This window comes from Leguminivora glycinivorella, chromosome 23, assembly GCF_023078275.1.
Source record: "Leguminivora glycinivorella isolate SPB_JAAS2020 chromosome 23, LegGlyc_1.1, whole genome shotgun sequence".
NCBI classification, from domain to species: Eukaryota; Metazoa; Arthropoda; class Insecta; order Lepidoptera; family Tortricidae; genus Leguminivora; species Leguminivora glycinivorella.
The window spans coordinates 5,893,555-5,916,698 of NC_062993.1; the positions used below are offsets into that span (position 1 = coordinate 5,893,555).

Genomic DNA, 23,144 nt, shown 5'->3' on the forward strand with positions numbered 1-23,144 from the left:
GTAATAAAACTCGTATGCGAGTTCTCGTACCGTCTAAATGGGCCCTAACTAATCGCTTTCTTTCGAGAGTAGTCTTGGAAGGAGGAGCGAAAAAATGGTTTTGTATGAATGTTTCAATTACACTGAATTTTTTCGCCACATGAAAACAATGTCAGTTGCCTGGCAATGGCAACCACATACTTTCCATTTGGTAACCGCATTAGGTAAACTACCAGTGTAATCTTTGACAACCAATTGGTTCCCTAGGCCACTGCATTATTCTGTGACGGTAAGCATCTGTCTATAAGTTCTATCCCTTCCATTGTAATGCGAAGGACTACGGAGACAACAGAGGCCCATTTCTCGAAAGTTATTAGTCTAATAATATGAGTGTGTTGTCATGGCAACCCATACGATTTGACAGTTCGTGGTCTAATAATATTAGTCTAATATCGTTCGAGAAATGGATCCCTGCTATATTATTCGCTACGGAGCGCCGATTGGCATTATGGCTAAGCATCACTAACTCATCATTTCGGTACCTAACATTTCAGGGCATCAGAATCTAGGTCGACATCGTTCCTTTGCGAACAGACGGGAATGTGTCATGTCATAAATTCCGCCACCTACGGCACAGTATAATAAAGAGTACAGTATGGCCACTCCCGCTCCCCGCTGAAAGTGCCGCCCACCCCCTCTCGGTCACCTGTCACCTCACAGTTACCGCCTGTCAAAAACGCGAACTATGGACCTGCCTGTCATATCTCACTCGTACAAGCATGATACGCGTTCACCTACACGAGCTTAGAATGTGTGCTAGGAACGCGCCTCTTTCATAATTATGTTTGATCCCCAGTGTCCGAGATGTGGCGCCGGTATACTCTTGGGTCGACACGTTCGTTTTTATGTAGTTTTTATTTGTATACCGGAGCGCCGATTGGCATTATGGCTAAGCATCACTAACTCATAATTTCGGTACCTAACATTTCAGGGCATCAGAATCTAGGTCGACATCGTTCCTTTGCGAACAGACGGGAATGTGTCATGTCATAAATTCCGCCACCTAGGGTGCAAATGTCTTGTCATATAAATTGTACCTACATTACGTGCTGCTGCTTGAAATAGAGACTTGTAACTTTGAGATTAAGAGTGTTTTGTCTTAGAATTTGGTGATATACCTATTAGAGTATGGATTTTTATTGGCTTTGAGTGTTTTGGATGATTACTTGGTATAATATTGGGAAAAACAAAGATATCGGAGGTAAATTATGTAGCTATATTTTCAATATTGAGATATTAATTTAGGCAAGTGCCATAAAATGATGTGTTTATAAATTCCATTTTTTTATTATTATAAATGGGCTTACTCTTGGCTACAGACTAGCCAAAGGCAAAGACGTGGCCTACGATGGAGTGAGCTCGCCCAGAAGATGCCTGTTTAAATGTGAATAAATATGTGATTAAGTACTTACCTCTTTAAAGAAGATTTTTCTTCGACAAGTTATTGGTTCTGTTCTATCACAATTGGGAAAAAGGACAGAACGTCCTAAATAATATGGATGTTAATTAAATTACTAAAAACAGAAATAAGTACCCAATTTACATACGATTTAAAATCATCAAACATCCACATTTTCCAGAAATATCAGAAAATGTCAGCAAAATTAATAACGCAATTAACGCAAATAAACCTTTACCTTTTCAGGGACGCCATTTCTGATACTTAAGGATCCTTGCTATCTCTTGACGACCGGTCTGGCGCAGTCGGTAGTGACCCTGCCTGCTGCGCCGCGGTCCCGGGTTCGAATCCCGGTAAGGGCATTTATTTGTGTGATGAGCATAGATATTTGTTCCTGAGTCATGGATGTTTTCTATGTATATAAGTATTTATATATTATATATATCGTTGTCTGAGTACCCATAACACAAGCCGTCTTGAGCTTACCGTGGGCCTCAGTCAATCTGTGTAAGAATGTCCTATAATATTTATTTATTATTTATTTATATTAGTGTTAGTTTAATTCCTTGAAACTCTACTTAGTTGACACTCTTTTATCGCCGCAGGGTTAGCACATGATTGCCGCGAGAGTATGTCGCCGCGAGATAGATCACAACATCTTCTTCCAACTGTATTAATGACATAGTAGTCTATCTCGAGGCGACAGCATCTCGCGCCAAGCATACTCCTATTATGCTAATCCTGCGCTGCGGCCACGGACAGAATAGCATATCATATAGTATGCAGTAGAGATGGGCCGAATACGGACTTACGAATACCGAATACGAATATTCTGCCGAACATTCGGTTCAGCTGTTACCGAACCGAACATTCGGTCGTAAATTCGGTTCCGCCATATTTTAAATCCTGAGTGGCTTAGAGTTAAAAACTTTTCAACGATTGGTAATGGGTAGACAATAGACATTTATCTTACTAAGGCTCTTAATGTTCCTATAATTTAGCGCTTAAGAAAATTTTGGATTTTGTTTTTTGAGCATTTCTTTTTTTTTGCCACTTTTATGAAGTGTGATATTTTTGAAAAAAAAATGCTATTTCTATTCAGAATTACTAGCTTTTTCAATCCTAGTAGTTAAAATATTGTCCCGTGCGATTTTTTCTTAGTTTGTTACCATTTTCCGTACATGTTGTATGGGGTAACAAAAGAGGAAAGTAACAAAAATGTATGGAAATTCTGGGACACAATTGTCTCCCAGTGAGGTTGAAAGTACTCGTTATTCTGAGTACAATTGACCTAAAATTCCCTAAAAGAATCAAAAAATTTTTATTGGCAAAAATAAGAAATGCTCTTTTAAGATACGAAATTTTTACTTTTTTAGGAAATTATTGTACCTAGGTATTTTAGCTTTTAACGACTTTTAACTTTTGGTAGTTCCATTAGAGTCGCGAATGTAACCGAACTATTCGGCCGAATACGAACATTGAAAAACTTGCCGAATTTGCCGAATACCGAATATTTACCGAATATTCGGCCCATCTCTAGTATGCAGAGGTAGTTTGATATTAGGCTGTAGCGTCTGTTGACGGGTGAAAAAAAATGCATAAATACCGTAAATCTTTTATTTCAACAATAGAAACGCCTTATCGCCCACACAATGGTCCACCGCCTCCATCAGATCCTTCATCTCCTGGTGACAGGTCTCCGCCGTGTAGGATTTGCCTTTCACCCGTTTCTGACAGTCTTCTAGCTCTTTGAAGACCACTGCGACGTGGTGGTCGTCTGAAAAAAAACCTATATTTAAGGTGTACCTAATGAAAATAGTGGGAATCTGTAAACACCGCGCCGCGCCGCGTGAACTCCTATATGCCTGAAGCCCACTTCGCTTCCGAATTGCCCCGAAACATGTCGCAGCAATAGCGATATAATAAAGTGAGTACAATCGTAGATTCATTAATTATCTGTAAACACCTTTGACCGGGCCATAGGTGGCAGTGGGCGCTTACCATCCGGCAACCTGTCTGCTCGTTTGAATATTCCTGTCGCATAATCCATACTAATATTATAAATGGGAATGTGTGTGTGTCTGTTTGTTTGTCCGTCTTTCACGGCAAAACGGAGCGACGAATTGACGTAATTTTTTAAGTGGAGATGGTTGAAGGGATGGAGAGTGACATAGGCTAGCTTTTGTCTCTTTCTAACCTCCCACTTCCGTTAAATGGGGGGGTGGAAGTTTGTGGAGCATTCGTCGCCATTTTCGAATATAACGCGAGCGAAGCCGCGGGCGAAAGCTAGTAATGTAATAAAAAGACCTAATTGTCATGGCGGACATTTTTAATGCGACTTTCCTATAACAGCACCTGTCATCTCATCAGCAACATTCCTTTACACTCTTTACAGTACAGGAAAAACGTTCAAAAGGTAAAAAAGGACATTCATTTTCTGATTAGGGAAACGTACTGTATGTCGTGTGTCTCCAAATTTCCATTAGATAACTTTGTGTTATAATTTTGTATATATAATACTACTGGCCTTAGTGTCTATTTCAGAGGATTTATGGTGCAATGTCCAAGAGACATCGCTTTTGATGACTAAAGAGACCTATGCGAGGGCGACATATTTTGCCACATATCTGACAAGGGAAGCTTGCAACCGATTGCGACGTTTCGCTATGGTGTCTTCTTTCCCTTTTGTCAGCAAGTGCCGCAATACCAGTTCTCATCGACGAACTTGCGACAGTTGCGACCATCTCCAACGTCATTTCGCCACTCCGTGCGCTTCTCCGCAAGCTTCTCCCAGTTTTGGTAGTCGATTTTAAATATATTATACATTTACAGATTTAAGTACGGCCACTAAATTAATTGAGACATTGAGATAAAAAACAGTCACCTGAATAGAACTCATTCATTCTGAAAACAAATCATCCGGATGACAGTTCAATTGTTTGTTTTTTTCTGGGAATACCATATCGTCATGATATTACCGCCATGAGAGTGGTCATCCTCAGAATAAATACTTGGCAAACAAAGAGCTACTTCACTAATAAGGTAAACGTAAGGCCGTGGACTGAACGCATGCGGGCGGTGCGTCAAGCGGCTATATCTAAATGTATAGAATTAAAAGGACCCGGACTTTTAGACAAAAGCGACAGCGGCATCCACTCGCCGCTATGCCCGGGCCGATTGCGTCTAACGCCGTGGCTTGCCGTGGCCGATGGTCGCGCGACGGCGATGCGACGCATACGAAATCAAACCTTAACGATATGGAAGTAGACGATGCGATGAGACACGGCGTAAACAATGGCTAAGTAATGTGCCGATGAGAATGTTGTCGTATCTGAGAAATCCACGGCCTAAATGTGATCGATATATGTTAATAATGTTAAAGCCTATTAGATACCCTTTATTGAAAGTGACTTAATTGGGTCAGAACAGTGACGAGGAAGTTTCATCTAAGTAATTACGGATCATAAATTGATTTAAAGAGGTACAGAACCCTTTTGGCTAAATATTGGCTGCAATTGTTGAAGTTACTCATTTATCCAGGTCCCAATTAACCTAGTTTTATTGTATATTCTGTCCTGCCCTTCTCTTCGCTTTGATTATGCTTAGAAAAAAAAAAAATGAAAAATACTCAGTTCTTGAAGTCAAACATCAGTCAAGTCTTTTCGCATTTTTCAAAATTTACAAAAACTAGACCAAGAAAGATATTTTTGATAAATCATAGGATCTGATTAAAAACATTCATGAGAATCGATTGAGAATTGCGACCTGTTGAGGAGAACATCAGGATATAAAAAAGCAAATCGAGTTAAAACGTCGCTGCTATCAATAAAGTCCCCCGGTGCGTCTGTCTGCATGTCTTCATGTTCATGATATGTTTTAAGATAACGTAGACACTATAATATACTTAGTGATAGTATCCATGTTTTATATTGCTTTACTCCCCGTGCGAAGCCGGGACATGTCGCTAACTTTACGTAAAATAGACTAGCATTTCTTTCTTTTCTCTTAAGTGCATAAAAACAAAAGTTTACGTACGTGCCAGGCATTTCCCACGCTCCCTGACCAACTGATCATTCGCATCCTGTAATAAAATAAACTAATATAAGATATAATAATAATAAATAAGTAAATAAATATTACAGGACATCCTTACACAGATTGACTGAGTCTCATGGTAAGCTCAAGAAAGTTTGTAATGTGGGTACTCAGACAACGATATATATAATATATAAATACTTATATACATAGAAAACATCCATGACAGGAACAAAATATCTGTGCTCATCACACAAATAAATCGACCGGGATTCGAATCCGGGACCGCAACGTAAATTTATTTAATTAGGTAAATATTATCTTTTTTATTATTTTGTGTTTGTGGACTGTCCACTTAGCCAGCTTCTTATCATAGATATGCGTAAAAAGATAGTGCATTATTAATATATTTTTTTGCCGTTCGTCAAAACACTCACCTAAATTAGTACATTACGATACTAAGTGCGGAAAAGAGGAAGTTCAAAACGAGTGGTATTAAATTAAAACGCCGAAGGGAGTGTGTTAAAATTTAAATCGACACGAGTGCTGAAAGGAAATTTCTAACTCGTGTCGATTTAAAATCCCTTCGGTCGTATTTGAATTTATCGCCACTCGTTTCAAACTTCTGTTTTCCGCACTTGTATCGTAAGGACTATTTCTCTTATATTACTTATTCGGATTACCGGTTTTTTTTATTCCGATCACGGGTGTGATAAAAATAAAACAAAATCTTTACAGTTATTGTCTCGGCCCTTTTACTCGACAATTTATATTTGGACTTAAAAATTTCTTGACCACCGAACAAATATATATGTATGAGTAAATGGTCGTGGCATTCGGCTTGATTAAGTTTAATGAGCGATCCCAATCATAACCGATTCTTACCGATTTGATGCGATGCGGTGCAGTACCGATGGGAAATAACAAGTCCCATGGAGGTTATTTTCTGAATATTGTCACGCGCATAAAGATCTGAACACGTCTATTTATCAAGGGCCCAAATACACGGTGCGAGAACTCTACGAGTTTCCGTACAGTCGCTTTTAAATTTAACGTAAGCTCAGGGGCCCGTTTCTCGAAAGGTACAAGCCTTGTATTACAAGTGTGTTTCCATGACAACCCATACGATTTGACAGTTCGCGCACTTGTAATACAAGGCTTTCAAATTTAACGAAACGGGCTCAGTTCGCACGTCGTGTAAAAGAGCCTTAGAGCGTCCTTAGTTCTACTGGCCCCGTAGCCGAATGGCATAACATTTTTGCGACGCCAAACGTCGCAGAAATGTAATCTATCTCTATCGCTCTTACGTGTTGGCGCGACTGAGCCAGACTGCATGTCTGCGAATGCCATTTGGCTAGGGCCTGTTCAGCCGCCGTAGCCGAATGGCAATCCTCGACGCTAGACGCCGACAGAAAATGCAGTCTGGCGCTATTGCGCCAATACGCGAGAGCGATAGAGATAGATAGCTACGAAAAAGATATTATCGGGAGCGTTTGTGCATTTGGCTACGTACCCAGGAGTCGTCGCCGTAGCTAGCCGACGTGACAATCGTTGACGCTAAGTGCGTTTTCACATTATCCGATCCGATATCGGATGTCGGAAGAATTTCAAAGGCAAAACTCAAAGATGGCGGCTAAAAATTTACGAGATATCGATCCTAACGAAACGTATTATCCGTACTAATATTTCCTACGGCAATAATTAAGGTAGGTAGATATACTTTTTTTTTTTTATACTACGTCGGTGGCAAACAAGCATACGGTCCGCCTGATGGAAAGCGGTCACCGTAACCTATGAACGCATGCAACGCAAACAGTGTCACATGCGCGTTGCCACCCCATTAGAAACTGTACATTCCCTTTTGCTGTGTTAAGTACACAGCAAAAAGGAGTGTACAAGTTCCAAGGAGGGTTCGGGTTGCCGACGACTCTAAAGGACAATAACTGTACGGAACAAGTTAGTTCCGTAAGTCCTCCCGTCATCAGCACCGCACCCTCGTTGAGCTCTGGCAGCCTTACTCACCGGCAGGAACACAACACTATGAGTAGGGTCTAGTGCTATTTGGCTGCGGTCTTCTGTAAGGCGGAGGTACTACCCCAGTTGGGCTCTGCTCTAGATTCTACGGGTATCACGGTTAATATTAATTAGGAAGGATGTTTTATTTAAATTAGGGTTGACCTAATTTTCTTTCTCCATCCTAAGCTTTCTACGCCCTCGCAATCATCATGAAATTAAAATAAATATATTATTCAACCCGCTCACATAGCCAAAGATGTAAGGGTTTGTTGCGAAGGATATTTATATTAACCCTTAAATGCATGACCTGGACAAAGATTTATTCAAATTTGAATTTTGACATGCTGTCAATAGAGTTAAAAATAGATGATGCATATATACATCACTATGCATTTAAGGGTTAAAACCTTGCAGAAAACGGCACCCAAATAACACTAGACCTACTCAGTGTTTCTGCCTGTTAGTAAGGTTGCCAGTGCTCAACGAGAAATAAAATGATGATGTATACGGGAACCAAAAAAGTCAAACCACAGAAATCACTAAAGACGACAAAGAATTCTGACGAGTGACGAATGGGTATAGAATGACGAATGAAACGCATTTAGGAACTTGACAAATAACGCCAACTAGCCCACGAAACAATCGCTTACGCTTAATAAGCGTATTGTAGTGTAGTCGTAGCTTAGTTCCTCCTATTGCCCTTCTGTAGAGGCACACCTCGGACACTGGCGATCAAATATATGAAGGAGGCGCGTTCCTAGCACACAGTCTAAGCTCGTCTAGGTGAACGCGTACTATGCTTGTATGAGTGAGGGCGGCACTTTCAGCGGGAAGCGGGAGAGGCCATAATGTATGATAGTGTGGTAGTGGCGCGACAAAGCCAGACTGTGTATTTCGATCGCCACGTGGCGTCAACATCAACAACCAACGATTGTCACTTCGGCTAGAACCGCGGACGAAAAATAACAAGAATCATAAATGTTTTAAGTATATTATTTTGCTTTAACACTGATTCAAACTTTCACGATTTTTACACATATTTAAAATTACAAACGGGACTTAATCGCGTTAGGTTGAAAAACCGAATATCGTGAGTGTTGTGTGTCGACAACGTGACATCCCTAGTGCACAAACTGTTCAAGTGGGTAGTCAGGACCAAGTGCGGGTAGTTCGAAAAACTCGTACAGCTAGAAGATGTTGATGTCAACTTCAGCCAGTCTGCTCCGAGACCACGGGGACAATGCCGTCCTTGAAACGTCGGAGGTTAGTGTTTAAAACATAGTAAATACGCGATTAAGTCCCGTTTGCAATTTTAAATATATTTTGCTTTTCCTCGATGTTTTCATGAAACATTACTAAGAAGGCTCTGTTAGTCATGGGCGTATTAAATCTTAATTGGAACATTGAGAGCATTCTTGCGGTTTCTGTGATCGATAATGGCAAAACTAATTAGTATGTGGGGCAGGCGGTAGTCAGATTAATCATTTGGCAACGCTTATATATCAAGTAAACACACGCTTGTATTCTCTAAAGGGTAGGCAGAGGGCAGAGCACGTAAAATTGCTCAAGCTTCAGAGCCATACTCTTAGCAATTAAGTGCGTTTTCACATTACGATGATGTAGGACCGATATCCCATACATTACAGGCGCCATCTTGGATTTTTTCCATAGAAATCCTTCCGACATCCGATATCGGATCGGATAATGTGAAAACGGACTAAGGGGTTGAATGAAAACGAAATCGTGATATTGCAGTGACAGGTTGATAGCAATGATAGCCCACACCGCAATAAACTTATATCCCAAATACTCGTAATCTATGGAATCAGACGTTATTAGGTACAGTCATCAGTCAACCAATTACCTAGGCCACTCTATAACCATGTCAAAATGACAAGCAGCAAGAGATTTCTTACAATCTAATTTATAACGTCACTATGACTGTCCCGGATTTTTTAGAACCACTTTTTGACACATTTCCATTGAAATTTGTAGAGATGTGGCTAAGACGAATCGTTTGCAAAATCTAGCGATTATTTACGAATTGTTTGAATCGATTGTATGATGGGATGTAATTGAAAATATAATTGAAATTGTAAACTAGAAACGATTATTAAAACTAAACTGTGATGACTGTGATGAGCACAGATATTTGTTCCAGAGTCATGGATGTTTTCTATGTATATAAGTATTTACATATTATATATATCGTTGTCTGAGTACCCACAACACAAGCCTTCTTGAGCTTACCGTGGGCCTCAGTCAATCTGTGTAAGAATTTCCTATAATATTTATTTATTTAAACTTAACAAAGCACCGATTGCTAAAATCTTGTCACTGAAATAAGCCGCGAAATTCAAATTTTCTTTGGTACGATAAACGATTTGTTCGTTAGTATTGGTAATAAACCTGTTTTCATCTTATTTAATTTTATTGTAATTTTTACTTCTTTAAAGTATCGTATATTATAATAAAATAATCGATTTCTATCAACTGACGAAAATGTCATTTGAATCGAAGTGATAGACTCTGCTACAGCACAAGTTTAAAAATAAAAATGAACGATAAATGACATAAGTAAATGCTGTGTGATAAATTAATATCGTAAAATACTCACCAACGAAGATCCGCAAAAATATAACATGTGTTAGATTATGTTTAAAGTAAGCGAAATATTGTTTTTAAGTACTTGATTTTTTAAATGTTTTTTACAGGATTTTATTTAAAATTTCATTAGGAGGCGCGAGTTACGTTTTGTGGACGATGTCATGTGTCAAAAAGAGGTTCTTACAAATCCGGGACAATAGTTCTACAGTGGCCTAGAGTTCCAATTGGTTCACTGTACTTTGCGGAAATCCATGTCCATGATAGTCAATATAGCGTAATATCTAAAAAAACCTAAAAATTTACTTCTTTGTTACAAATGCTGCATGTTCCAAGAAATTAAAAGTAATAACAATAAAACATCCGCCACATCGTGTTCATCTAATTCACAAACAAACAGTCAAACACACACAGCACGATTTCGCAGTGGATAAACCATTATTTGCGAATGACACTAGATGTAATTATATTGACAGTTCTTGTTAGTCACGTTACTTTGTTTAATACTTACTGACGCTGTTTTGAGGTTAATTAAGTTTCAGTGACTTTGGCTCTGTTTTCTTTGTAGGTGCATTCATTGTCTAAATTATCTTTATTAGGACAAGGAAAAGCTTACAACATTGTTTGAGTTTACGGTAGTTGAATCCCTTGATTTTGCACCAGTTGCACAGTATCGAAGCGAGCAAGGTGCTTACAAATAAGAACACGCCTATACTTATTGCCTAATAATCGGTACCAAGCCGAGCGCGAAGCAAACACTGCCGTACCATCCTTTACAGGAACCATTTCGCCGCATTTTCAGGCCCCTATTTGAGAACCTCTGGATAAGACCTGGGGCCTGTTTCTCGAAAGTTACAAGCCTTGTATTACAAGTGCGCGAACTCTCAAATCGTATGGGGTGTCACGGAAACACACTTGTAATACAAGGCTTGTACCTTTCGAGAAACGGGCCCCAGAACGCAGAAATTTTCGTCATCCAGTAAGCTATAATCACATACTTAAAATCCAAAATTTCAAGTCTGTAGGTCATTTAGTTCCGAAGTTAAGAGGATACGGTAGCGAAAATGCTGAAATGGAAAGGAGCCCCCCTTTCAACTTGGGAATAAAAAATTGTCCATTAAGAACAACTCAGTCAAAAGATATTTCAAAAAAATCTTTAAAATCGAGGTTCCGCTCTCGACTCTTTCCTCTTTTAAAACTTAATCAATCGGAACGAAATTTGAGAATCTGAATAACAATGAAATAATCTATGTCGGACCGTATAGCTTTTTTGATTAATTGTTACCAATCTTAAGCATCACACCTTTTTTTTTGCGCCACAATGAAAAAGGCCGTTTTTGGAAATTTTTCATTGGCTCTAGAATCTTTAAAAAGCAGAATATCAAAAAAAAATCAAAACGGTCCGACACAGATAAAAATAATAACAATCTGTGTTGAAAAAATCATTGCTCTATCTTCAAAAACCAGGGAGGAAATAGTCGAGAGCGTTTGTATGGAGAATTCACCCCTACCGTATCGTCTTAAGTGGAAATTGTTGAAGGGATAGAGAGTGACATGGGCTACTTTTTGTCTCTTTCTAACGCGAGCGATGCCGCGGGCAAAAGCTAGTATTGATATAAAGTTAAGGATTTCCACAAGCATATCGACGCGGAATCGGCTTTCGTGGACCAGAAATCGCTCGTTAGTATGAACATCGTGCCTACGGATGCGTTCAGTGACGCGTAGGTAAGCGTCTTCATACAACATACATACATACATACATACAATCACGCCTGTATCCCATAAAGGGGTAGGCAGAGCACATGAAACTATTAAAAATTAAAGCTTCTGTGCCACTCTTGGCAAATAAGGGGTTGAAAAAGAAATACAAACGATTCATACAAACGAGCGATTTTTAGCGGGCTAGAGCTGATTCCGAATCGATAGGTTTGGGGAAACCATAACACAATTTTCACTCGCGACGAATTACTATCGTCAACCTCATCAAACACCTGGCTAAATGTAAATACAATAAGTATAATGTTACGTGATTAAGTCTCGTTTAAAAATTTAATATTTATTTTTTTGTTCCAGACTACCTGTGATGGTGAAATGGCGACCACCACGATGGTAGTGTCGCCGCTCGCCACGCAGTCCTCGCCGAAAAACAAAAGACGACTCTTCGCCGAAGCGCGCCAGAACAGTCTTCACAAGCTGAGCATCATATTCGACCACTCGCATAAGAACGGTAAGCGTTGCATAGCAACCACAAGCGACGACTCTTTTCGCCGAAGCTCGAGAACAATCTACACGAGCTGAGCGTGATATTTGACCACTCGCATAAGACCGGTAAGAACATTGCCATGGCAACCAAGATGGTATTAGTTGGAGAGACAAGCTATCGCGACAGAACAATTTTCACAAGCTGAGCGTCTTTACTACTCACGAAAGAACGGTAAGTTTACTATGGCAACAAGGATTTCGTGTAGAACAAACGACGCCTGTTCGCCGAAGCAAGGCAAAACATTCGTTCATTCATGGCATGCTGAGCGTCATATTTGACCACTCACATAAAGAATGGTAGGTGTTGTCATGGCAACTACGATGGTAGGCCGATAGTCCACTATCATAAATGTTTATCGAAATATGATCATAGGCAACATGCCGTCCTTCTTCTTCGCGTTGGAGAAAAAGGGAGGCATACAGACCTATGATCATGTTTCTATGGTAAACATAAAATATGATAGTGGACTATCGGCCGTAGTGAAAAGAACATGTGACGCCTGTTCGATAAAGCGCGGCAAATATTTGCTTTAGGCCGATAGTCCACTATCATATGTTTATCATACAAATATGATCATAGGTCTGTATGCCTCCCTTTTTCTCCAACGTGAAGAAAAAGGATGGCATGTTGCCTATGATAATATTTCTATGATAAACATATGATAGTGGACTATCGGCCTTAGGCGGACCAATTGCTAAAAATCTGAGCGTCTAATTCGACTATTATTCTTATAAGAACGCTGGCTGGCTCAGTTGTCATAATAATTAAGAATACTGGTGTGAACCATGTCTGAACTTTAGTCGCGTAAACTGAAGAAACGCCGCTGCCGGAATTGGTTCCGTTTTCTTACTGCACGATATCTATTTCAGTTTTTAAATAAATCAATAAATATTGGGGACACCTTACACAGATCAACCTAAAGCCCCAAACTTAGTCCCAAAGTAAACAAAGCTTGTACTATGGGTGCTAAGCGACGATATACAAACTTATATAGTCTAGTTATAAGATAATATTTATTCATTTCAATCTAGTGCTAAATTACTTTTTATCATAATAATTAAAAATACTTAATTAGTCCTCTCGGAGATTCATTAATAAAGGTAGCTTTTTGGGCCCTGGTATGTCCTTTTCAGACTTTATTCAAGGTCAAATTTTCCTGTCGGTGAGACAAAAAGGTTGCCTAGTGAGGGGAAAAAATAAAACGCAACTGGAGGTCGGTGAGTAAGGTTACCAAAGCGCAAAGAGGGTGTAGAGTATTATGGTGGGCAACGCGCATATAATACCACTGAAGTTACAGATAATTCAAATGTTCTATTCATCTTGTAAGGCTTTTGTAAGGGTACATCTACAAAATCAGGCAAATTCGTCTATGTAATGACTTACTGCACTCCACAGTTCCAATTTTTCTTCCTCCTCCTCTGCTTCTTCTTTATCCTTTTTCCCACCCATTATATTACTTTTCGAAAATTAAGGCCTTGGAAATAAAAACCACTGCACTATTTTAAAGTTTGACATTGACAATCTTTCATTATTAAAGTTTGACATTGACAATCTTTCATTATAATTAGAAAACTAATAAAAGATTATAAGCTGACAGCAAGCAAAATGTATGTAAAATTAATAATAATGTATATTGTAGGATATTTTTCAGAATATTCAGTTTATCCCAAATACAAACATATACAAATGAAATTTTCAAAGTTTTCAATCGCAACAGATCAGAATTTTAGTAGGTATTTCATACAAAGTTGGCGGGAATAACGACAATGCTGCCAACTGCGTAGCCCGCTTCGTTGCGTCGTAATTTGTAATGTTGTCAATAGATGGCAGCGCGATGTACATAATGAATTGCGGGCTTTCAAACGACTCTGTTCAACACAAATATTTCTATTTGACACTTGACTGGCCAGTGTTACTAGTAAAAAAATAAATCTACTATAGTGATTGAAATATTTTAGTGTTAGTGAAAATCAGACGTTGAACATTATTACCATCAAAACATTCTTCTTTGTGTTTATGCATATTTAGTATGTGTAATTTTATATAAAAATACAAACATATATATTTTTCTCAAAAAAGTTTCTTAGTTAGGTTTTTGCTTATTATGTGAGCTATCATATAAATAAATAGGTGATATAATACAATTTCCTTACATAAAATTCGTTTATTTAAGCTTAATACATTTGGTAACACCCAACTAGGCGAAAAAAATAAACGCTTTGGTATAAATAGTAGAAACTCTAACCTTTAGTGTTGCAACACTGAACTCTGCAGTAGCAATTTGTTGTATTTCTGAGCGCCATTGCTTTTTACCGATGTAATGTTGAAATGATTTTAATCTGTTTTCATCTGCAAATCTATGTGATGTTTTAGCAAAACATTGAAGTGATTGTGTACTTAAACTATCGAACTTCTTAAGTTTTTGTGCTGGGCTTTGTCATGGCCGGTAAGTGGTGACTTTTAGCGCCCGCTACTCAAGGGCGAAATCGGAATCGAGAATCGCAATAAGTCGAAGATGTTTTATCGTTCAAACTCCGACGGTAAATGCAATGTTCTTGTAATTGGTGTGATCTTTGTATTTAGTGTTTTGATAACAGTGTCCATAGCATAGTGGAAGTGTTTGGTTATTTTGTCGTAACTTACAAAGCCGATCGTATTTAACCTTTACTTATTACATTTCGCTGTTACACTGGAGTTTTGAGCACGGGGGGGTTCTCGCAACGGTTATTACGGTATATTTTACATAGTTAAAGTCAAATTTTAGTATAAAACTCTGTAAACGAGACTTGTTTGCAATGTAACAGATGATTGAAATAATTGTTGATTGTGAAGGTCAGAGAAGCGCCAAGCGTTTGTCGTCTATCTCGTACAATTCATTAACATGTAAGGCTTATATTACACTTATTTAGAGTTTCTAGACATACTATAAACTCTTAAATCGATAGCCTTTAGTCTGAGACACAAGATAGCAAAGCCTTTTTTTCATATTGTGGCCAGATGTTAGTGTTAGGTAACATACAATGAAGATTGCCTTGGTTTACTGGTCTCCTACATGTGTTTGCAATCTTTTTGCTCAGTTCAATGGTGTAAACACATACCTATGAGTAGGGATGATACCTTGTTTGTTTTGTTCAAATTCTAGGGTAATCTTTAAGAAATTCTTAATTTTTCATTCTACCCTTTCTGTAAACAATTTCTTTGATGAATCTAAACTCTTCATACTATATTTTCCTTGCTTTCTTTAGCTACAATGATTGATAACATAATACTCATAGCATTTAATTTATTTTGTGGTGTAGACTAATACTAATTTACAAAAAATTAAAACCGATTGCAGTAAAGAGTTGATTGTTTATAAACTAGTAAATTAAATGTGTACATGTTTAAAAACTGATAAGATAATGTCAATGACCTCACCGTTTATAAATAATCTTTGAAATGAAAACCATTTCCGATGCATAAAATACCTTGTTAATCTTATAGGTGATCCTTTAAGCAATTATACAAATAGTGCAAATAGTTGTACCAAAATTAACCACTAAGGGCCAGTTGCATCAACCACATTTGACAGACACATCATCGTCACGCAGCAGACGCTATGGAACTTCCCATACAATAAAATTTAACGAACGCTTTAACGGTGACAGACGGTTTGGTGCAACCGACCCTTAGCTAAAAGCATAAATAGCAATTGATCGTGGGCAAATACTTCCAGCTTGTTCTATTTTAGAACAGTCCAGCCAGGTTTTTTTTACTAAATGCCTTTATGTACCAATATTTATTCCAAAATCCTCGAAACCTTTTGTCTCTATACTGGAAAATTCCCAAATTCCCATTTACAAATAATTTTTATGACAACCTCATTAAAAGCAAAATAGAACAAAAATATGAGTTAAACAACGGGGCGAGAAGATGGGACGGGACAACTTAGATATATTTATGAGTAATTGGCTGGAAAACGAACACCAGAGGGAGTTGTGGAAATCAAGGCCTATGCCCAGCAGTGGGACAATAATAAAAAAAATTCTGCTGTGACTTTGTAACTAAACCATGTTCCTCTTGCCGACATCTTTCCTCCAGAAAAAGTGTCAGTCATGTCAGTTGATGTTACAAATGCAATGAAAAAATGACAAAACAAACAGTACACCATATTGCTATTGTCATATGTCCTTTATATTACAGTTATCGGAGCCTGTATATCATAATTTAGATTGATTCCATGTCATATAATGAACTGCAATCAATTGTATGCAGCAAATGCATAATTGCAACAGCATTCATGCTAGCTATGATCATTTGAAGATATTTAATATAGTATGTGTTGAATGTTGTATTGCAATAACATAACATAACAAATAGGCACCAGTTAATATTTTATTCTTCAAAGGCAGCAAAAATATGTGATATACTTTTAGCTCTACAAAATTATCCTTATTTTATGTAGTCTTCATTGTGTAATGCCTGGCAAAAAATAAAGAAAAAATTAAAAAGTGGCAACATAATTTGTGTTGTCCCTATAACTTTTAGTTTCTACTCTTTTTTTTTTCCAAGCTGTACATCCACATCCACAAATGTGAGTGTGCACGGGAAAACTTCCCACTTTGTCAATTGCTATAAAGCCGCTTTGTCAGCTTATTCATATATAGATACAAGTAAATCTCGCCTTAATGGTAACCAACAAAGTTGGACGTTTTATTAAATACACTCACATAAGAACACAGATCTTTACATTCCTAATGTGTAGACAGCATTTGGTTCGCTGCCAAATTGTTTGTTTCCATGTGATCTATTCTTTATAAAACATACTGAGCTTTGATTTACTGCTTGATTGATTACTAATTAACATTATAAGCGTCACAAATGTAATTAAAACCACTTTTAAACAGGTATCATATCTTTTAAACAGGTATATCACCAATCTTATCTAATTTTCAGAGTATTTTTATCATTTGCGTTGTACAAAATACAAAGCAAATGATAAAAATACTCTGTTATGTAGGTATTTAAACTTGTTAAATACCTACATAGTCAAACATCTGTTTTCTTTATTAACAACAATCTTCACAAAATAAACTTTACAGTAGTCATGACCTGAAAGATTCAGTTCATTTCGGTCATTGATGGGATTTTATTCCTAACAGTTCACAGTTCGTGAACGACACAAGCCTAATGTAAATAAGAAGCAAATATTTTAAATGTAGTAACGGGCAAGTGTGACAAAAATAATAATAAAAAAGTGAAAATAATTATACTGAACCTGATAAATTACTTACAACAAAAAAGAATGAAGGATTTCACAGCATTTATTTTAAGGCTTTACATTAGAGCACCCGTTGTCTCAACCTTAGCACTATTTCATTCTTATAAGAATTCGTAACTGAATGGTTTTGCAACTAAATGGTGAAAAGCAAAAAATCTAAACCTTCATTTAAATAGGGTCATAAGTCATAAGGCAAATTATAACTTGTTTCAAGAAACTTTAACTTACAAGGGTAACATATTTATTTTCACAAAGTTAGATTTGACTTAAGATTTTCACTTGCTAACCAAAACTAAGCTAAATGATGTTATTTTACATATTGGTAAAATTATTATGTGAAACTATCCAGACCTCCACTCCCACCAATGCCTACTCATAAAATGATGCTACTACCATATTACTTACTATTTATACAAGTACTTATCTTACACAAACCATAACATATATGTATTATCTAAAGTAGGTATATCAATATTATCTTCTTTATCCAAAAATATTGTACAAATGTGAACCTTAAAACTTCATAACATAGTACACCATTTCAAGCTATATTATATAGCCTATTATCCCTGTTCAGGATCTGTGACTGGAAATCCTGCTTGTCTTTTAACCAACATCACAAAAGAGGTGTAATGTTACCCATTCATCTCAAAGTATTCTATTACAGTAACTGGTTAAACATCTTTGTAAGTCATTTGTTGTTTAAGTGCCTTTGAGACCTCACTTGTAATGTGTTACAAAAATGAATTAATTACATAATCTGCTTTAATGTTGGTGTTATTAAAAAATATTATTTTTCATATGGTTCTTTATCGTTAAAATGCTAAAAAAGAAAGAAGTGCCATGGTTTTCGAATCACCGGATTCGGATTCATGATAATTTTACGAATTGGCGGAACCCGTCGTGCAGACTCCATTGGAACACAGTGTGTGATTGTATGTTAGATTTGACTATATTTTCTAAAACAATTGTATATGTTTTCCCTCTTAACAATTTAACAGTGATTTCTTAGTTAGTCTTCAAGTAATACTGTCTCTATTTTAATATTGTAATTTTTAACCATTTGGCAATAGCAAAAACATTTTTATTGTTAATCCAAAATTAGTTTTTCATTACAGTAGAAACTGAAAGTAAGTATTATTCTACATAGTTTTACCGGGAAATCACTGTAGGGCTGATTTATTTTTCCAGTTGGGTAAAAATGTTAAAATACTTGTGAATAGTTTACAAAATATTTTTATTACTTTTTTCTACTCCCGTACTGTTATTCGTGAGTTACAAGGTCGTGCATAGAACTTTAAAACCCTACATAAAAGATGTCAGGACAAGTCTATCTAGTCTATACCCTGAAAACATTTAGTAGCAGTCGCACGATATAGCTGTTTTACAGTTCAGTAAATACATTGCTACCAACTTAACAAACCAATTCGCAGAGTCGAGACTCCTTCGTTTTCTGCTGCGTTCATTGGCGACGCGTCGAATCGCATTCAAATGTATAGAACTCGATTCAACTCGGCTCGATTCGTCTTAGTGGCCAGGCTTCAAAGAACCATACCATAGACAGTTTTATTTTCATGTTTGCACTCAAACTGCATATTCAAAATGGTAGGCGGTCCACCTAGATAACTAAGATGACTGAAAGTAGGTATTTGTTGAATTTATAATTTTCTTTCAAAATAAGTGCTTGGTCGTAGAAAAAGTATTGTATGCAACGGTGTTTAACTGAGTCAAAAAATGCTCGTGGCGTCTTTATTAACAATTTTCGGCTTCGCCTCAAATTGTTACCCACGCCACTCACCTTTTTTGACCTCTTTTAACCACCAGTTGCATAAAATACTATTGTAGTTTTACCTGTTATGACACTTACCAATGTTAGTTTTGCTATAGTGCTGGGGAGTGAAATTTAAATCAATTAACTTACTAATTATAATTTAAATAATAATGAATTGTATGGTTTTGCTTTTCATTATCCTATTTAGCTTCTGCCTTTAGTACATTGCATTTACAAATAATTTTTATACTTCCTTTATTAATTAATATTAGGTTCTGATGTGTACTAACACTAACATGCTTATTTTTAAACTTTATCTCTGTACAACTAGGGAACAAATCAAATTATTTTATGATTTATGAATATTTTTTGATTTGTTCTTTTTTCAAGTAGTCACACTAGTATATATATATTATAAATAATAAATTGAAATAGATATCATACACGAAAGAAAAAGCGCGATGGGGGCGGGTGGTCTAGTGGTAAAGACGTTTGCCGCGTAAGCTGAAGTCCCGGGTTCGATTCCCAGCTCGGCCACCAGCCTTGTCGTTTTTTCTTTCGTGTATGATATCTATTTCAATTTATAATTTATCTCTGTATTTAATTTAGTAGTAGGTACTAACTTGACCATTCTTTGTTTTTGATGCCTGATTTTTTTTTTGTATTCCTTATCTGAAATTAGTAAAATCAAACATGACAATAAAAATCTCAATAGTTAGTTTACTTAACAGTTTAATGGCAGCAAGGTCCTGTTACAGTAAAGGAAATAAAAAAGTTTTTAAATATATGTTTAATTGGTAAGGCTGTACTGGTATTTGTCGATAGATTTCAGCTCAAATACTTGACATTCCCTCCACAGAATATATAAAAGTACAATATCACTATGAATAAACAATTCGTATCTTTGTCATCATGGGAGCAATAAAAATTAGTCGGTTCTACTCATTGTGACACACTGATTCATTGCAATTAAGCTAAGATTTGCAGGAATGCAAATGGACTCAAGTCTAAAAATAGCAATTGACGTCGACATTATGTAATTATATCATCAATATAAAATTATTACATCTATCTAAAAATCACGATCTCCTAAAAATTATACAGATTTTTGTTGATTTTTGTCTTTTGATGCCACAGGCAGACACATATAAATGTTATATTTATATGTTTACTAGCTTTTGCCTGCGGCTTCGCTCGCGTCAGAAAGAGACTAAAAGTAGCCTATGTCACTCTCCATCCCTTCAACTATCGCCACTTAAAAAATCACGTCAATTCGTCGCTCAACGTCGACAAACAAACAGACACACACACTTTCCCATTTATAATATTAGTATGGATATGTTTACAGTTACACCTTGTTTTCCTATATTTTGAAATGTGGATTTGTCTCCTTGTTAAACACTTTGATTTACTGCATACAAAGCCATTTATGGCCGATATGATATTGAACTCTATTGAGAACTATTAAAGTTCAACAAATATTTTTTATTTTTAAAGGGTTAATTTTAAAAATCTATGTATGTTATCTATCTTAAAATAAATATTCCTAATTTTTTTTTTTTTAATACTACGTCGGTAGCAAACAAGTATACGGCCCGCCTGATGTAAAGCGGTCACATGCGCGTTGCCACCCCATTAGAAACTTGTACATTCCCTTTTGCTGTGTTAAGTACACAGTAAAAAGGAGTGTACAAGTTCTAAGGAGGGTTCGGGTTGCCGACGACTCAAAGGACAATAAACGGAACAAGTTAGTTCCGTAAGTCCTCCCGTCATCAGCACACCGCACCCTCGTTGAGCTCTGGCAGCCTTACTCACCGGCAGGAACACAACACTATGAGTAGGGTCTAGTGCTATTTGGCTGCGGTCTTCTGAAAGGCGGAGGTACTACCCCAGTTGGGCTCTGCTCTAGATTCGAGCGAGACGATATCCGCTGTGCTGTGCCCTAATTGTATCGGTCACGGCATCACGCGTGAACGGCTGGACCAATAGCATTATTTTTGTTTTTAACCCCCGACACAAAAACGATGGGTTATAAGTTTCACGTGTCTGTCTGTTTGTGTGTGTGTCTGTCTGTCTGTGGCATCGTAGATCCCGAAAGGATGAACCGATTTAGATTTAATTTTTTTGTTTGAAAGCTGAGTTAGTCGGGTCGGGAGTGTTCTTAGCCATGTTTCATGAAAATCAGTGCACTATGTCGGGGGTTCATCCCAAATTTAAATTTTATGGTTAGGTTATTGTTGTGTTTGTTATTAAAAAATAAAGTACCCACTGTAACAAAAAAAAACACATTTTAGAATAGAAATTCATTTATTCGAAAAACACACAAAAAGACGAAAATTATATGTACAAACAAAGACATACAAACAAACGCAGATTATGTAGGTTCGCTGGGAGTAAATAGTAATGCGTAACAGAATTAAATATATAGCCTACTAGCTTTTGCCCGCGGCTTCGCTCGTGTTAGAAATATACAAAAAGTAGCCTATGTCACTCTCCATCCCTTCAAGTATCTCCCTTTAAAAAATCATGTCAATCCATCACTCCGTTTTGCCGTGAAAGATGGACAAACAAACAGACACACACACTTTCCCATTTATAATATTAGTATAGATGTTATAACGTCAAGAGTATCACGATAAAGGGTCACAGAGTATCAACCAATCAATTATGCTGAACTGAACTAAAGTCCATTTCAATTGCTGTTTGCTGATATTATCTATCATTCAAATGCATATCTTCAGTAAGATACCAAGTATTACAGCTAGTTCATGGGTTATAGAAAAAATAGTTCAGATATTAAAAATACTCAGTAAAAATGTATACAAAAACGTAACTAAAACAGTCAAATATTTTAAAAACATTAATTATTTTAAAAATCATACTATGAGTTGTAACTTGTAAATGTTATAATGATTGTAAGAGCTGTTTTATTAGAATAGAATACTGACAAAAAAGTATAGAATATAGGTATAGTCAATTGAATCCTAGGCCCTGTATTCTATGTCAGTCGTAACGTTATATAGAATATACTGCTGACCAGCGTCTCTCCTGGCATAGCCACATTGATTATCTAAATGGAAGTATAAAACAAAGTTTTTAGTCAACCAATTGGAATCCTAGGCCACTGTATTACTATGTCATAGTGACGTTATAAATCAGATTGTAAGAAATCTCTTACTGCTTGTCATTTTGACATGGTTGTAGAGTGGCCTAGGGTTCCAATTGGTTGACTGAACAAATAAAAGTTAAGTGAAGGCAATGCTTTTCTTATTTGCCAGATCAATTATCTCATTCACTCTGTCAGCGGCTCTTAATAGAATAACACATGATCTGCACATTAAACCTGGGAGTAAAAAGATACCTATGTGCGTAGCCGAATGCACAAACGCTAATATCTTATTCTCTTTCGTAACCTTGTATCTATATCTATCGCTCTTGTGTATTGACGCGACAGAGCCAGACTACAGTTCTGCGGAGTTTCGGTGGCGTTTCGTGTCGCAGAAATGCCATTCGGCTACGGGACCTGCACTTAACAGGGTACCTGCCACTTCTTTCGGCTATTCTATTATTGAAAAATTAAAATTTTGAAAAAACTCCCGACCGCGACATAGTGGACCGATTTTCATGAAACATGGCTAAGAACACTCCCGACTAACTCAGCTTTCAAACAAAAAAAACTAAATCGAAATCTGTTCATCCGTTCGGGAGCTACGATGCCACAGACAGACACACACACAGACAGACACGTCAAACTTAT

At 37.0% G+C, this 23,144-nt stretch overlaps 2 protein-coding genes across 4 annotated transcripts in view; one reads left to right on the plus strand and one right to left on the minus strand.

Moving 5' to 3' along the window:
- Positions 1-23,144, plus strand: part of LOC125238260 (protein phosphatase PP2A 55 kDa regulatory subunit) — an 80,620-nt gene that overhangs the window by 40,395 nt on the left and 17,081 nt on the right. The window contains exon 2 of one of the 3 annotated variants that reach the window (XM_048145536.1): positions 12,167-12,320. In XM_048145536.1, coding sequence (XP_048001493.1) covers positions 12,185-12,320 — 136 coding nt within the window. In that variant the 5' untranslated portion in view covers positions 12,167-12,184. Of the gene's footprint in view, positions 1-12,166; positions 12,321-14,608; positions 14,897-23,144 lie in introns of those variants that run through there. The other 2 variants (XM_048145538.1, XM_048145537.1) reach the window with 2 other exon arrangements.
- Positions 3,042-13,874, minus strand: LOC125238262 (cytochrome b-c1 complex subunit 6, mitochondrial-like). Its single transcript, XM_048145539.1, has 3 exons — positions 13,740-13,874; positions 5,474-5,519; positions 3,042-3,215 (listed from the first exon to the last, which is right to left on the minus strand). Exons 1-3 carry the CDS (start codon positions 13,803-13,805, stop codon positions 3,055-3,057), a joined length of 273 nt encoding a protein of 90 aa, XP_048001496.1. The 5' UTR covers positions 13,806-13,874; the 3' UTR covers positions 3,042-3,054.